Genomic DNA, 17,048 nt, shown 5'->3' with positions numbered 1-17,048 from the left:
ATTTATTTCAGCGCATACAGGTGTAATATTGTGTAAACTCTGTGTCATGAACAATTACTTGTAACCCCAACTTACATCGATCAAGCGGAGTGACAGCCATGGCGAGTAGCCCAGGTAGGATTAAACCTGTCCTGAGCAATGACGAACAACTATGGCTGATGCAACAAGTCAAACTAAACGTCATGACCATTGACGAAGCAGTGACGTGGACAAACAGCAGAGAGAACGAACTTAAAGTTGAAATGGAATTACGTCACAATGCAAAGGTATGTGGGGGCAACTACTGGGAATAATTTAAGTTTTTGAACCAGAAATTCGCATCCCTTTATTGTCCACATTCTTACTATTTCCACTGTTTCCAATATTTGTAACATAAAATTTGTGAAATATGTCCAAAAAATGTTATTATGGCTTTTACCGACCCAAAGCCCCACTAAGGTTTATAAATTATTGAGCATCTGACATATGCGTATAAACGAAACTGGTTTTCAACCCTTAAATTTCTTTTGCTTATGAAGGAGAGGCCAAACTACAGGTGAAAAATAAATCTGTTATTTTGAACATTGCAGGAAAAACTGAATTCCAGCAGCCACAGGAACCAATTTAAAGCGAAGAAAGTTCTAAAAAACATCCTGAACAAAAAGACGACGAGGAAATCCGAGGTGATTATGGGGAATATGTGAAATATACAACCTTGGTGTTCTGTGTTACAGTGTTCATAACTTTACCATTTACAACAGAGGGCCGCAACCTAAGGTCGCGGGCCGCCCAGCCAAATCATCGAACCCACAGCCTTTTACAAATTGTATATCGGCCGCCTATTGCTATTATATTATAGCACAAAATAGGAAAATAATCTGAATGAAATTCTCCCTAATTCGCAAAGTTTAACAACAATTAGTGGAAAAAAGTAGCGCAGCCCGCTGATGTATTGCAAAGTTTTCGGCCATTGCCAGTGAAAGGTTATCGATCCCTTGCTTTGCAGCACAGAGTTATTTGTTAGACCCTCAAACCTGACCCCCCCACCATCCTATGTTTTCAGTCGGAGAAAATCTCCCTGGACAGCAATGAAGACGCCCACGACGGTCTGACCAACTTCGCTCAGGATTTAAAAAGCAAAAAAATCTACAATTTTTCTGTGTACAAATGCGCGAAAACACGGAGTCCACAGAAACGAATTCTGCAGGTGAAAAGCTTACACGTCATAGTGATGACGTAAACGACTTGTTTTAACGGTTCATGTTGTTTCACTTGAAGGTTGATTTTGATGGAAAACTACTTTCTTTGATTCACCGCGGAAATATCACAAAAGTTCATCCGTTCGCCTCCATTGTCAGCGTCGATGGCCAGGTACAAAAATAACTGAAACATTTTTCATCAACGCCTGCTTTCCATGAATATACATAAGGACTTCTTTTACTTAAGCTTGGAAGTAATTTGTTGAGTCTGTGTACAGTTTTCACCAACACATCTTTTACGACCAATTTGAGCATGCGAGGACTCATTATGACGTTTTAATCGCTACATTGTTTCCTCACAGTCAAACCAGTCTTTCTTTGAACCTCTTTGTATTCGCGTAGAATTTTGTAACAATGACTTTGTGTGTTTAGACAAAGTGTGCATTCGAAAATGCGTATTTATAATGGAGGCTTCAGTAAAAATGATATTTTTGGTTTTAACCAGGAGGGAAAAAAGGTGTTTATTTATTTCGACGAAGCTCACGAACTTGAACTCAACACAGAGAACTTGGTGGACAAAACAAAGGTGATTATCTTACGTGAATCAAACGTAAAAGTCAAGGTGTTGATGAGAATAACTTTCAGTTGAATTCTCTTTCACTTTAATATTTGCGCATTGAGTCTCCATGGTTGCTGTGGGTTTTGCAACCCCGAGCTAAATCGAAAGTACAAACGAACATTGTTTTTCATTCGATTAAATACAGATTATTACATTTCGGTGAAATTTCTTCGACAGGCGGAGAGAGCCCCGTTGAAATATTAATCAGGCTGTGAATAAACCGAGTTGATTCGTCGACGAAATAATCTTCGTACAAATTTAATCTTGACGTTGCTCCTTAGTTTCTCAGTGAGCTGTTTTGCAATCGTTGATCTTAAACAGTTGGAAGGTTAAATAATCGTGGTTTTGTAAATTTTTGTCACTTGAATAAAATAAATTCTTGAACAAAATGTTCAATTCGCTTCAAATCGACATTACGTAAGCTCCTGGACATAAATTGAAACGAAAGAACTCACTTTGATGAAGTTTAATGCGTTCAATCAGACAAGTTGTTCTCTCTGTCGGCACCAGAACATTACAAAGACTTCTTTGTCGTCACTTTTAATCAAATACAATTTTAAACAAATTTGATACAAAAAGTGCACTAGAAATAGAAGTTAGAAACCAGGAACTGATCCGTCATAACTGCGGGATGTTCAACAGAAGCTGGGAAAACTTAAAGTTGTTCGTCTTCCGCTTTTCAGTTGATCCGGCTCCTCAACATCATCTGTGAGCAGAATGATCATGAGGAGAGAGGAGAACCTTTCGATCCTTGCGAAAAACTCCAGCTCAGCTTCCGGGTGATCAAGGAGGGATTCCTTGAGAAGAAGGGTGGTTATACCGCCCTCAACTGGAACAAGTGAGAGTGAACCTAGTATTACGTCACTACCACGTCATACATACTTAATTCTCAACAACACGAGACTGAATTTTTGTTTGGTGTTTACTGCACCAGGTTGACACTGATTCGATTTTGATCCTTGGTGGTGTTGCGTTGTGGATGTTTCATCTTTGCATTGAACAACATCCGGGTTATCACGTTGCCAACCTTTAGTGAGTGTGTGATAGTCACGTGACTTCCCTCCTCCTCTCAGGCGTCTGGTGGTGATCAGAGCTGGAGAACTCGCTTACTATCGGGTTGATGAGGAGGAGCAGGCAGCAGCTCTCAACATCATCCACCTCTCTCCCGGAAGTATCGCCATCAATCCGGAGGACAGCAATACCTTCACCATAGCAACCACCAAGGAGAGTCACAGGTAAGACACAAAGTTCTCAAGGATGAGCCGGTATTTAATGATAAGCTGTTTTAAATATTTGACCTTGACCTTTGACCCCTGCAGGTTCCGTCTTCCTGAGAGCGGTCCCTTCCTCCCCTGCTCCCAGGAGAAGCTCCGGGATGAGTGGATCGATGCTCTCCAGGAGGGATGCAAGAGACACTACCAAAAAACATCCAGTTCAGAAGAAGAAAGTGGAGAAGATGTAGAAGAAAGCGACGATGACGTCGTTGATGACGTCAAGGATAGCTTTGACGTCATTTTAGAAGTAAGAGGCAGTTTAATTTTACAAATTGTTGAAAAATGTCACCGGTCACATTTTTCCTGCAGGAGCTGGAGAAGCTGAAGGGGAATTTTGAGGGTCAAGAAAACAACAATTCCTCTTCCGAGATGAGGACCAAGATCTCAACCGTGGAGGATCTTCTTATTGATATGAAAAAGAGCTCGAAGAAGAGGGAGCCGAGCTCCAAGAGCAAATCCTCCCGAAAGAGTCGGAATATCGCGACCCCTACAGAAACTCCAGAAGTGTCGTCATCGAAAAATGACGGAAATGACGTTTCGAGGGAAAGAGCGGATCACGAGAGGGTTCATTCCCTCGTCGAATCCCTCATTTTTAACACGGAACAAATCGCTTTGGAAACGACGAAGGAAACTCATCAATATACTCCTCTCACAGAAATAAAACCGGAAGTTAACGGACACGTGACGTCAATATCCGATGACGTATTTATCGACGAGAACCCGTACTCCGTAGCGAGCGAACTGACATCCCCGTTTTCCCCACCTCCCGCCGTTCAGTCGCTCAGTCCGTCCCACGATTCCGCGAGTCCCGTAAATCCCGCAGATATTTATTCCGTTATTTCCCCTCCAGGAGCAGCCAAGAGGGAATCCGGGTCTGACCTCAAGTCCCCAACTTCCCCTCTCCCGCCACCTATCGGTGTGCCAGTTCCTCCACCGCCACCACCAGGTGGAGCTATGTTACCCCCTCCACCACCAGTGGGCGCAGGATTCCCCCCACCTCCGCCTGTATCGCCAATGAGAAGCGAATCCAAGATCCAGATGAGACCTTTTCATTGGCAAACCGTCTCCAAGCAACTCGTAAGTTGGAAATTTGTGTTTAAAAGGCAAAGGCAACAATTTTTCGATAAAATCTCTGGATAATATCGAAAGTTTTAACAGATGATAAACAACACAAAAAGGCATTTTATGAATTTCTTTAATATCAAGGTGCATTTATTGGTGTTATCAATAAATTTTAAAAAATCGTTAATTTTCAGATAAACAAAAGTATTTGGAAAAATATTGACGATTTCAGCGAACAAATCAACAAAGACGAACTTACTGAGTTGTTTAAACAAACCAACGACAAGAAACCAAACAATTCCACGTCGTCGACACCTTGCAGAGGCAATTTAAAATATAGCTTGTGGATTTTTGTTTCTTATGTAATGCTTTACTACAGTAAAATGATAAGTTCTACCTGTACATGCAAAGCCATCTGTTAGTTTTTGGAATAACTTAACTTGCAAAATTATGTATCGCAAGCCCTCCAAGAAAAAATTGCAATATTTACTCATTAAACACACTGGGCATAACCCATCCTTAACAGATAATAAGGCATTATGAGTTTATAAAACATGATTATGACGACTAATGGGACCTATGTATGACGTCATAAACGTTTAAGAAAAACGTTTGAATAGAATTCACGTCATAAACGTCTTGCTAACTGAACGTGAATCGTGATCTTTGTCTGCCACCTTGTGAGCTTTTTTAGAAGCAAATATCGACTTGTTGGACATTCTTACCCTGTATAAAACCATGGAGGCAATAATATGAATTGTGTAAGCTGCATACAGATGACCCCCTGTAGTCACCACAAAGTGGAAGTCTTTGCTTGGCCGTTTGGCCAGCAAAGTCGTCTGAAAGTCACACCAGCTGCACTGATGAGACCTCATAGGTAGAAACAGTGGCCATCTGTATGCAGCTTACACATTTCTTAACCCTGTCTGTACACAAACATGGAGCCAATAATACGCTTGAATAAAACTGCATACAAATGGCCCAGGTATATTGGTTAAAAGAGTGGTCATCTGTATGCAGCTCACATATTACTTAATCCTGCACTGTATTGCACATTTCATACTTGTCCTTATTACAGTCCCCGTTCTTCCAACTGAAACTCCAAAGAAACGGGCGTTAGAAAGTTACCTGGACCACAAAACTGCTCAAAATCTCGGTATTTTCATGGCGGGGTTCAAGCTGAGAGGGGAGGATTTGATCCGTAAACTTTCTGTAATCAACGTAGACGACGGCGGTATATCTACGGAGCAAGTATCCGGACTCAGAAAGTAAGGGGACGATGGGATTTGGTTTAACACAACAAGCGCCAAACTTAAACTGCAGCATTTATCTTTTGTTCCAATAAGGGATCTTGTCATGATTAGCGTGGATCTAGTTTTTGTAGTTTGGCGAAAAAACAGATAAAATTTTAAACTTTTGCTGAAATAAAAAACTCCCTGTTTATTTTTCAATCGCTCGTTTCATAATCACGTGACGTCGTGGTTTGTTAAGGTTTTGTCCGGAACCGGAATTGAAAACTCTTTACGCGAAACACGAGGGGAGAGAGGAAGAACTTTCCAAGGTCGACCGGTTCATGCTTGAGGTATGAACTCAATTGACCTTAATGGTTGTGCTGTGCAAAGCTTTGTTGTATTTTTCGCTCACGTTAACAATTCATTGTTTCGTCATTTCCGCTTCCAGCTCTGCAACATTCCACGTCTGAGCACAAGACTGGAGATACTCACAACGATTCGTGAACTACCACAAGAGATCGAGGCGTTGAACCCGGTAAGTTTGACCCCAGTTTCACCTTCAAATATTTCCACGTTTTATTCTTCGTAGTTGGCTTAAAAACTTGTACATTTTGTCACAGGAAGTTGACTTGGCGTTGAGTGCTTGTCACGAACTTCTTGACAGCAAGTTATTCGAAACACTGCTTGCTTATATTCTGTCTGTGGGGAATGTGATTAATGCATCCAACACCAAGGGAACGACCAAAGGAATCCGACTTTCTTCTCTACAAAAGGTTAATTAAGTTTTTACTGCGTTTATTTCTGACAGTTCGGGAGTTCGACGAAAAAATGAAATTTATTTGTTTCTTTTTCAAATAGAAATAATAAAAACAATGCTGGAAATAGACAAATGAAAGGGAAATAATTGAATGTTAAAAAAACAAGCATCAAATATTTGTATGATGTAATCTAAACCATTGCAGGCAGTTGGTGAGAGTCGAACAAATATTTTGAGATGGGGGCAAAAAACTTATAGTTAAAACTTTAAACAGGAAAGCCAAAGCTATCATGCTGTTAACTGTTTTTTTTTGACTCTTAATAAACTAATAAACTAATATATTGGTCGCCGCTATGGAGATTAGAACGGCTACACCTAAAATTAGCCAGGACAGAGGCTAGCATTAGGTTCTTGAATAACAACATAATATAGCTTTGGATTCCTGTTTAAAATATTGATTTAATTCACAGACTTTCGTGATGCGGACAAACGACAGAAAACAGACTTTGCTTCAAGTCGTTCTGAAGATCGTGAAACTGAACGCCCCGCAAGTGTTGGATCTGCAGAGGGAATTATCATCACTTGGGAAAACACAATCATGTGAGAAAAGACACGGATGATGCTTGTCACAGCGAGATATATTAGTCGTAAACACCAAGACTGGCTGATTTTAACTTGGAACTTAACGTTTTCGTAATTTTGGTATAATTTTACATGAGGTGGAATAATTCCCAGAATTAATTGACAAGAATCATGCGAGGGCTATAAATTCATCTTCTACTAACTTTAGGTGGAAGTCTTGTAGTGTATTTAGTTGATAAGGTCGTTGTAAATCACATCAATGCACACTGATGAGAACTAAGGTCTGCAGCTAAATATAAAATACATCATGTCCGGCTGAAACAGCAGCACTTAACTGCTTTCATTTTGTAACCAATATTTTTGTTTCGCAGATTCGACGAAAGGACTACTGGCGGAAATTGACAGTAAGTAACTGGTGTTAGTTTGCTGTTGAGTTTAAATTGCTAAAGTTGAATAAATATTCGACTGCAATCACCAACACGTCCAAGCTCTTAACCAACAAATATTTCCAAACATAAAACAAATATTTCTATTGTGCAGTCATGCGTAAAAACGTTGTGAAAGTTCGGAAGAGTTGTGATTTGCTGAAAAGGAAGAAATATCATCCGACCAAAGAAGACCTCGCTTTCTGCTCTGAGGCTGAGGTGACAAACTTGCATTTACGAATTGGCACTAAGTTTTCATAAGTGATTTTTGAACCACGCCGGGATTCGAACCCTGGATATCCTGGCCACGAATCACGATCAGATTTTCTTCTTAGTATCCAACATATATATTTCAGTGTTCTCAAACTGACCCCCTGAAATTTGGTTTCCGTCGTTTCGAAAAGGCCGCCCCCGAGACATTTTAAGCAAAAATTTTATTTTTTCGGAAACAATTAAGCCTTCTGCGAATAAAAATTGTGAACATTAGAACAAATCCTCCCGATAAATTTATAATCTGTCAAAGTGCGCCGCACGCGAAAAAGTTTGAATAGCACTGGTTTAAACATTAACAATTGCGCATGCGCAGTAAGGCATGTTTGACACGCCAACTCTGCCATCCGATAATTACAAACTTACTCATAAAAAAAACACTGGACGAGAAGGCGGAATTTACAAATTGAATTATTTTCAAACAGTCTTCTCTCGCCTACCTGGAATCCAACATAACCCAGTTGAACGAGAAATGCATGGAAATCAAACGAGCCGTCACCAAAGTCCTCATCAAGTTCGGGGAATCCCCGGATACCGACTCCCAGGAAATCTTCTCATCAATCCGGGAGTTTCTCGAAAATTTCAGGAAAAGTTTGCCTCAGTGAACGTCATCACTGATGTCATTTTATTTGTTTTCAAGAATCGTTTCGGTCAAGTTTTCATGTCACTGAACCGATATTCGGTTATGACGTCATTTCATTATAAACTGACGCATGTTTGTACAATTCCCTCCTAAAACTGTGGGGATTTCCCTCGCGGTTTTACAGTGAACATTACATTTCCAACATCCTGCGCGGCAGAATGCAGACTTTCGCCTTTTTTAGTGCGTTATTGGCCTTGTATCTTTCTGCAAAGCATTTCTAATTTATTTAATTTCAAGCGCTTTCTGCATACCTACAGATGACCTGTGCTAATATCCCTTTACAATACATTTTATCTCAGACTTTCCCGTTGAATTCTTTCCGCCTTTTGTTTTAATCCACTCCATTCAGCCATGCTGGGTATTTTTCACTAAATGATGAAGCTGTAATTTTTTGTTAGCTTGGTGTCGACCTTCATTATCGTCGATAACAACGTTGCCCTTTTTCGCTTTGCTTATAAATAAAAGTCTTGTGCATTTTGTTTTCTTGCATCTTGTACATTGTCAGTAGGATAAATGTGACCTTAAAACAAAAAGGAAAAATGCATTTACGACAAAAGAGCACGCGCGATGCGTGCGTCAGCAAATTGGTTTTCATCGAATTCATGACACATGACGTCATCGACAAAAATTACCCTCGGGCGAAATTCCTATAATTCATCCAGTACAGCTGACAGTTACTCTGGACGTATGTGTAGTTTCTTACAATTAAATGACAGTATCAGTAACAATAACGTGTATTTAATTTTTAAAACTTCAACAAAAATGTATTATTTACTAGTTTAATAAAACTTCTTTTCCGGATTTTTGACTCTGCTGCTACGGATTTAGGCCTAGTTGTCGTTTTGTTTGAGAAAAAGGTCGAAGGTTTAACTCAGAATTCGTAATTTCATGAAAGTGGGTTTGTCCGTTTTTCGAGTGTGTTTAATTATAATCTTTGTCGCCCACCTGCAGTAGTCTTCAGTAATTATATCTAGTGTGTAGGAAGCGACAAATTTGTCTGCCGATCTGTCTGTTTCTTTATAAATGTTTTCTGTATATTGTTCAACTGTTTTTTAAAGTTCTGTCTAAACACGTAATGCTATTTCAAAATTTGTCAACTTAATGTTATTTTTTTAACTACAGAGAAGGGAAAGGCGTGTAGAGTGAATAAAAGTTGAGTTTTAACACTAAAACTTCCGGGCTCTCATAGCACGCTTTTAGGTAAGTTTTTCTTGTGCAATATGCCTTCTGAAGAGCTGTCATTGTAGATTAATCTTGTTAAAGTAGTGTTTTCTGCACCCATGTGCTGATAAAATTTCTAAATGATCGTGGAGGCAATTTTTTTCCCAATCTGATGCTTGCAAGGTGGCTAAAATCCAGATTGGAAAGTTTGTTGTTTGCGAGGAGGAATTTTTTCGGCGATTGTTAATCGCGCGGATGATCGCAACATTTTTAATGTGTATGTTAATGCATTAGAAAAGTTTTATTGCGCAAATTATAGGTGCAAACAATACTTTGGTTGAAATAAAAGTAGATTTTCTTTTGCAGAATTATACTTTCTGAAGGGACTTCATCAACCATACCTGGAATGTCAGAGGAAGATCCTGTTTCATTTTCCTCAGTTGAGGAAGAATTAAACTATTGGAAAAGTCAAGCCAATAGATTTCGTGATCTGTAAGTGGTTCCTGCTTTTACAAGCTTCTGTCTATTTTTGGCTTAATGTGCAAAATATATCTGTTGCGATAAACACTTGCAACATGCATATATGATAATGGTAGTTTTTATGTTGAGTCACACTATATATAAGTTGTAAAGGTAAAGATTTAAATAAATGTGTTTTTTTTGTTTATTATTTGACACAATCATAAATGTTTTGAAAACAGTGTTGCAATCCATTTTGAATGGATCTGAATAAGCAGATTGACATATTGATCTCAATTAAAAGACATTGATTTTTCAAGCCTACTCATCGTCACCTGGGACCTGTCAATCAAAGCCATTAATTGTTCATAAATAACACAGCAGTTGCATAAAAAAATATTAATTTGAACTTGATCCTGCATATGTTGGCCTGTTGGTCCAAACTTATATCATGTGACAAGTTTGACAATCAAGTTGGTTATATATATGCCTATGTATCAAACTACAGTTGTACAGCAAGCTGGATCAAAGCTACTCCACCTATGAAAATATAGTTTTATTGGCACAAATATCTTTATTACCTTTTACACAGCGTAATGCCCAGGTATGATATAATTGTTATTGTACAGGAACTTGCCTGGCAAGTTACAATACGTTTTATGCTAATGACAGACCATAAAGTTGCAACCTACTGTTGTAAACTTGCATGTGTATTAGTGTATAATATACTCAGTTGAAACTATGGATACAAATTGTGATTTGTTTTCACAAAAACAAACACCAGGTAATATTTAATCAGTATGGCATTCAGTTCCACATAATAATAATAGGTTTTTACAAACATTACAAGATACAAAAATTGTGTTTCTCAAGAGTACGACTGTGTAAAAGTGTAATTTTGTATTTTCACGAGAGTTGGTGGCATTCTGTTTGGATATGTTTGGTTTTAACCAAGTTTATGAATTAAGGACGGACGAAGTTCAACAAGAACTACATGAATTTCGTGAGTGCAGCGAGGAATTTGAAAAAGAACTCGAAGTTCAGTTGGAACAGAATGAAAAACAAATGAAGGAACTGAAACAACAAAACACAACGTTAACTTTTGAATATGAAACACTAAAGGTGAAACAACTGTTACGGACTGTTCATATTTAAAATAAAAAAACTTCTAATTTAAAACGCTGACACACACTTACGTAAATACTCTGTTACACACTTGAAGCATGTTCATGTGCATGCTTTTGTAAATAAGTATTGTTGATTAGGAATCATTGTTTTGTCCATATCAGTTTTTAGGTTATGGAGACAATGTACAAAGTCACATTGTGTGTTGTCCTGTAAAACCTCCTGGGAATTTAATCAAGTTCAAGTAGTCAGGTCAATATATGACAGATTCGTGTATCTTTCAAGATACTTACAATAATGTTTTTTTAATGTTCAACAAAAGTATATACAATGTTACAAAGGTTTTGTTGCACAATTGTGCTTTGCTTGCATTAATCATTCATGTATTGACACAGCTTGCATAAAAATGGCTGCTGTAAACCATTACATCACCAATACTATGATAAAACCAGGCATGATTCTTAATGTTCACCAATTTTCGTGTTGTAAGTATCTATATTAGACACTGAAGATGCTTTTTGACGAAAAACATTTGTTAATGAAAGCTAAAAGATTTTAAACTTGGAAATACATGTTTCCGTGAAAGTGATCAGAGTTAAAATGTAGAAATCATTGTGATCATAGAACTAGAATTGGGAGTGGTTTCTGGAATTGTTTAATAGGAATTAAATTGGTAACTTTTATGCTCAATTTGATACAGGTTTTAAGTGGTCCATAGCAGAGCTTGGTTGTGTAATATTTCCGTTAACATGACTTTGGCCAGCTGAGTCATCTGGCAAATATTGATATTTATGTGTTTATTTGTAGTCTGTCTGCCTGCGTTAATCTCTTGGCTTACGAATTTACTTTAATCTTTGTTAAGAAGGATTAATCTATGGCAGTCTATATATCACTGTCTAGTGTTTATTAATATTAACATGCTCTTGACGTTGTTGAACATATTTTGGGATGCACGACGATTGAAATTTAAGCCAAAAAACTCATTTGTGGAAAAGTTTGTGTAACTGATGATATTATGGTAGGACCGGTACGAAAAACAACAGAAGGAAAGATACCACCAGGTGTCAGAGTTACAGAATGAAGTAGCAAAGTTAACCGCAACCAAAACGGAAATGGCAAAAGATATCAGAGAGCTGGAACAGAGAAACGACGACTTGGAAAGATCGAACAGGTAAAACATAACTTTGATGATTGTTGTATGTCTTGAATGAGACCAGTGAGTTTTTCAAACAATCTGTATGATTTACTAATGCTTGTAACTTGGTTGAACTTTACTTCATTGTGAAAATATTTCAGAAACACGATTATATCCCTTGATGATTTTGAGCATCGTTTGAACCAAGCTTTGGAAAGGAATGCATTCCTGGAAAGTGAATTGGACGAAAAAGACTCATTAGCAACCACAGTACAGAGGCTACGGGATGAAGCTAGAGGTTGGTTCGCTCAGGGATTTCATGCTTAGAATTGAGCTTCTCAGCTCGTATCCAGTCCAGTGGTTTTCAAACTTTTTTGCATGCGACACATTTGAAAATGTTTAACAAACTTTTGACGCACACTTAACACTAAAATTTAGGAGGACAACATTTTATAATATTTATTCACAGAAGATTGACGTAAGTTGTAATTTTCCCCAAAATTGTTAAATTTGTTTATATTATCATGTGACACCATTGAAAACTATAAACACCATACCTTAGTGTCGCGTCACACTTAGATCTAGTCCCTAAACACACCTTATTATTATTGCATCAGATCTACACCATGAGTTGTCCGTGAGACAAATGAAAAGTGGAAGCAACAAAACAGAGGCTGATTCTGCTCAACTTCCTCCGACAGAAACTGTAGCAGTTCCACAAGTACGTAATAAATAATTTCAAGTGATCAACTTTGCTTACCACAAGTTTCACCTACTGTGTGTATGCTTCTATATTAAAAAGAGGCCCAGTTGGAGATTTAAGTGAGCATGTAGACATGGCATTTCTACACTTCATATTAACAAAACACTATATAACGTCTAATAAGAAATGTCAAATTAAAAGTGTTTTTTGAAGTTGTAGAAGTGTGAGGTTAAACATAAGTCCTGTTGGCATAAAAATGACACCTTTTGAAACAAGGCTTATGTACAGCCCTATACACTTAGAGAGCCACTTTTTTACAATTTTACCTGATGTCTTTGTTGTACCCAGACTCCTCCAGCTACACCCTCCACCCCAACACAACGAACAAAAAAAGTTTTTACGAACGGTCACCTTCCATCATCAACCCCAATCTCAGCAACTCCTGAATCCAACCGACAGAAACGTGAGTCAAAGTTCAAGTGGAATGAGTTTAATGATTGATACAAAGCAGCCATGCTTGTTGCGTCACGTGATGCAGCATTCCTGTCTAGTTACATCATACTTATTGTAATATTTGAACGCAATTAATTGGTGTGGTTTTAAATTATTGTAACTTATCGTTGTAAGAAAATTGCAGTTTTATCTCAATCTGAATTTTTGAATTTTTTATGAATATGTGGTGGATATGTTTTCAATATCAGTGAGCACTAGAGTGAACAAAATTGATAAATACAACAACAATTTTCACAGGACAAAACTTTGTTCAAACCTAAACAATCCTTTGTTAACCACTCAGTAGTTTTTAGGTTATCATGACAACTAGGTATATGTGAAATTGTTAGATGATATTTAAGCTTAATATTCACATGTTTACTTGATGTATTAAGATTTGCTTCAAAACGGTGTTGAAAGAACGCCGCTAACCCCATCCGCGAGGATATCAGCACTTAATATCGTCGGTGACCTTTTACGCAAAGTTGGGGTAAGTTGTGGTTATGTTGTGGTTGCAATTATCCAGGATGGGTTTCTAAGCACTGTGTTATTGGTTTTTACAGTTGTGTTTGTTGGTATTTGTTGTTAATTTGTGTTGAAAATTACTGATCAATTTATCAACTTCAACTGCGATGTTAAATTCATGTAAAATAACCTGACATAGTTTCATATTTTTTAGCTTTTTCCTCTTGTTAAGATAAATATTATCCAAAAAGCATATCTGACTTTGACACGTAGAAATGCGATGGCAACCATACAATGTTCATCAACTGACTGTAAATAAACAGAAATGTCTGTTCCTTTGGTTTTCTGGGATGTCGTAATGTTTAACTTCTAAATTTAGATGGTAACTGTGAATTACTGTAAGCATCATTTTGTTTTGAAACAGTGCTTTTTTAACACGCAAATTCCATTCAACCATTTTAATTACAATTGATGAATTCAGTTGTTATTGTTTCAAAACATGTTGGAATAACAGAACGTGGAAACTGGAAATAATGCTTAATATTTTAATTACTGATGCTGCCAGGAATATTTATACAAGAAGGCTGATATTTTATGTTTTGCGTGCCTGCCACAGTTGTGTCAACTCATCTGAACCCAAATTATTTTTCTGCAGGCATTAGAATCCAAGTTAGCGTCATGTAGGAATTTTGTTCAAGAACAACCCCCGCGTTCAAATAAACGAAACAGCAATTCCAGATTGTCTGAAAGGTTAGTGCTAAAAGTTTGTGTTTGCCTAAAGCAAATAGTGCTGTAATGCCATTGTAAATACATTAAATGCCCTCTGCTCACATGAAAGCTCACTCAATCAACATGGGTGGCATTGTTGCATGCTAAATTTTAATTTGTTACAAATTACTCACTCTTGTATTGATGTTCAGACATTTTCTGCTGTTTTAGAGATTGTGACCAAAGCTTGGCAATAAAATTTTTTAAAATTTTGTGTTTTTACATTGTGTAAAGTTATGCAGTGTTCATCTCTTACATTAAACCATTGTTGCTTTATTTGTGGATTGTTGAACCTGGTTATCCTGTGCAATTGTGGCATGTGTGTTAACCTGTGTTCCACATAATGTGTGTAACCTTGATGTGCAAATAGAGTTTATTTAAAAAATCACAGTTCCTGCTGCTATGTGACACGTGCATATAATTGGGATGTTGAGCTTCAAAGCAACGTGTCGAGAAAAAACATTGTGATGTTGCCAGGGGCTGCAAAACCCAACATATTAAATAATTGCTTCTTAACGTTAACGCACAGCTGTTTACTCGCAAATCAATTTATTATTTTCAACAGTTCACAAAGTTCAAAAACAGATCTCAGCGGTAGATCTCCGGCTCCTGTGAAAATGAGAGTGTGACACATGGCACAATCAACATGTCACTAACTGTAACATGCCACTGCAAACAGCATGCCGCTGGTAAGAAGAGGCCCAAAAGATGAAATAAACTTTGCAAACTAATATATCGGCTGTGGACGGGGAAATATGGATGGTTTGTGTTGCTTGAAGTAGGTGTAAAGGTTTGTGATGTGATTGGAGGTTGTGATGGAGTTGGAAAGTCTTCTGTGCGGATTTCTAAAACATCCATAAAATGTTTTGGGAAATAGGAATATTTCTAATTTAACATAAAAACTCAAATTTTGTTCTTTAGGGAAATAAGTTTTGCTGAAGGAAAGCATTGATGTGTTATTAAAGTCATATTTTTGATAATTAGATAAAAATGAACCGTTTATGTAAGTTGACCAGTCAGCCTCTAGCTCTGTGCTGCTCTCCAGTGGCAGTCATATTGCGCCCTGTTCCATGTATTTAAACTTATTTAAAATCTCAATGTTTCTGCTTTTTTCAGTATTTTGTGTTCCTTGACAAATGTATAGGCAAGTTTGCATCAATCTCATGTGCTATTTGTATTAACAAGTGTTGCTGTCTACAACCAGGTTACAACTTTACCTTTAAACTTTTGCGATACTTCTGGTGAAAACGTCGTTACATAAAAACTAATTGCTGCAAACCCTCAACACAATGTATAAACAAAACGTTTCATTTGGAATATTTTGTCTCCACAATCAAACAACAATCTAACTTGTTCCAACATCACGTCACAATGTAACGGTAAGCTAACTTTTCCTGGACACCCCCACCTCCTCCCTGTCATTTAGCAACGTCACATTCTACGTGACGTCATTTTCCACTAACCCCTGTTAGCTGCAAAGCATGCTTACGCTGTTGACATCTCATATGATTTCTACCGAAGCAGATACAGCTTTTAGGCAATTGCTGTCGGTGTTTCCCCGGAACCGCTACTGTTCGTTTTTATTCGTTTTTAGACCGCCCGCTCATCCGTCTTTATGCACTGTCACTCTTTCTCTCCCTCTGTCTCCGTACGATTTCCAGTACGCTCATTTTTCGGTTTCTCTTGTTTCCGTGCCGCTAAACTTTACGCAAAATTCTTTTAGCTTTTATTCACTTTGTTGGTTGATCCACAAATAAAAACTTACCTTAAATTCCTGTTTGAAATTAATAGAAAACAAATGTATGTTGACGTCATTTGGGATTGTGTGACGTACCTGCAAACAAACAAGTCGCAGATGGCGGGGTTTATTACTGCCGGCCGAAACTAAGGTTTTACAATTATTCGGTTTCGGACGATTATTTTTGCAAAATTCGGCGGAAACCGAAACTTTTTTCCTGCATGTAACGCTGATACGCAAAGTTTAGAAAAGGTTAATCATTGTTTAAACTGTACGAATATGTTCGTTTCATTTGTTGATTGTCACTGAAATGATGAAAATTAACTTTGAGCAATTGATACAGCAATCGAGGTTATTCTTGAAGGCAGTGGTTCCCAAAGTGGGCGCCAGCGCCCTCCAAAGAGCGTTTGCAATCCTACTGGGGGCGCTGGAGACTGAATGGGCGATTGGGGGGCGCTTGGTAACATGGCAAATTTTCTCTTACAGCGTAAGTCAGTGTTTCCCAACCGGTGGTACGTTTACCACTAGTGATATGCGACCGCATTACAGGTAGTACGCGTGTACCTTTCCGTATTTTTCTTAGCTTATACTTGGTGGAACGTGCGTTCAGCGCATTCACCACTCTTTTAGATGGAAAAAGAAACGTTTTAATGTCGACAATTGAGGAGACTTACGAAGCAACAAATCAATTCGTTTTGTTTTTTGTTTGTTCTGTTGGGCATTGTTAAATGACTAAGGGGTTTGGGGGGCGGTACAGAATAAAAGTTTGAGAAACACTGCTTTAAGGGGGCAATAAAAGGCTGCATGATAGGTTGAGATCCAATCCTGCACGTGTTTTGTTTAAATTTATTGCGGTTAAAGAGATGAATACTAAAATTAGTTACGGTTTATTCGGCCGAATGTATTAGGCAAGTTTTCGGTTTCGGCCGAATAAAACAAATGCTGTTTCGGTGCATCACT

The 17,048-nt window shown here is 37.9% G+C and overlaps 2 protein-coding genes across 2 annotated transcripts; both read left to right on the top strand.

The window, feature by feature from the left end:
* Positions 1-16: 16 nt before the first annotated feature.
* On the top strand, positions 17-8,521 carry LOC145905883 (uncharacterized). Its single transcript, XM_082993201.1, has 18 exons — positions 17-266; positions 570-662; positions 1,043-1,186; positions 1,258-1,350; positions 1,684-1,764; positions 2,481-2,635; positions 2,871-3,032; positions 3,117-3,318; positions 3,381-4,148; positions 4,328-4,457; positions 5,212-5,401; positions 5,625-5,715; positions 5,814-5,900; positions 5,986-6,138; positions 6,593-6,722; positions 7,076-7,108; positions 7,245-7,348; positions 7,825-8,521. Exons 1-18 carry the CDS (start codon positions 99-101, stop codon positions 8,002-8,004), a joined length of 2,964 nt encoding a protein of 987 aa, XP_082849327.1. The 5' UTR covers positions 17-98; the 3' UTR covers positions 8,005-8,521.
* A 641-nt stretch (positions 8,522-9,162) lies between these two features.
* LOC145905562 (nuclear distribution protein nudE homolog 1-like) lies at positions 9,163-16,114 on the top strand. Its single transcript, XM_082992797.1, has 10 exons — positions 9,163-9,242; positions 9,570-9,695; positions 10,631-10,784; positions 11,810-11,958; positions 12,084-12,220; positions 12,540-12,643; positions 12,974-13,088; positions 13,513-13,607; positions 14,238-14,332; positions 14,916-16,114. The coding sequence occupies exons 2-10, from the start codon at positions 9,610-9,612 to the stop codon at positions 14,977-14,979; spliced, it is 999 nt and encodes a 332-aa protein (XP_082848923.1). The 5' UTR covers positions 9,163-9,242; positions 9,570-9,609; the 3' UTR covers positions 14,980-16,114.
* Positions 16,115-17,048: the final 934 nt, after the last annotated feature.

Source organism: Ascidia mentula, chromosome 6, assembly GCF_947561715.1.
Source record: "Ascidia mentula chromosome 6, kaAscMent1.1, whole genome shotgun sequence".
In the NCBI taxonomy this organism is placed as follows: Eukaryota; Metazoa; Chordata; class Ascidiacea; order Phlebobranchia; family Ascidiidae; genus Ascidia; species Ascidia mentula.
The sequence above is the reverse complement of the archived record's forward strand: the minus strand, read 5'-3'. Positions and strand labels throughout refer to the sequence as shown.

Excerpts from the sequence above, each read along its gene's own strand:
- LOC145905562 (XM_082992797.1), top strand. The coding sequence starts at position 9,610 with ATGTCAGAGGAAGATCCTGTTTCATTTTCCTCAGTTGAGGAAGAATTA. Across the intron at positions 13,089-13,512 it reads TGAATCCAACCGACAGAAAC|ATTTGCTTCAAAACGGTGTT; the intron begins GTGAGTCAAAGT and ends TGATGTATTAAG. Across the intron at positions 14,333-14,915 it reads AATTCCAGATTGTCTGAAAG|TTCACAAAGTTCAAAAACAG; the intron begins GTTAGTGCTAAA and ends TATTTTCAACAG.
- LOC145905883 (XM_082993201.1), top strand. The coding sequence starts at position 99 with ATGGCGAGTAGCCCAGGTAGGATTAAACCTGTCCTGAGCAATGACGAA. Across the intron at positions 267-569 it reads AATTACGTCACAATGCAAAG|GAAAAACTGAATTCCAGCAG; the intron begins GTATGTGGGGGC and ends TGAACATTGCAG. Across the intron at positions 5,402-5,624 it reads CAAGTATCCGGACTCAGAAA|GTTTTGTCCGGAACCGGAAT; the intron begins GTAAGGGGACGA and ends TGGTTTGTTAAG.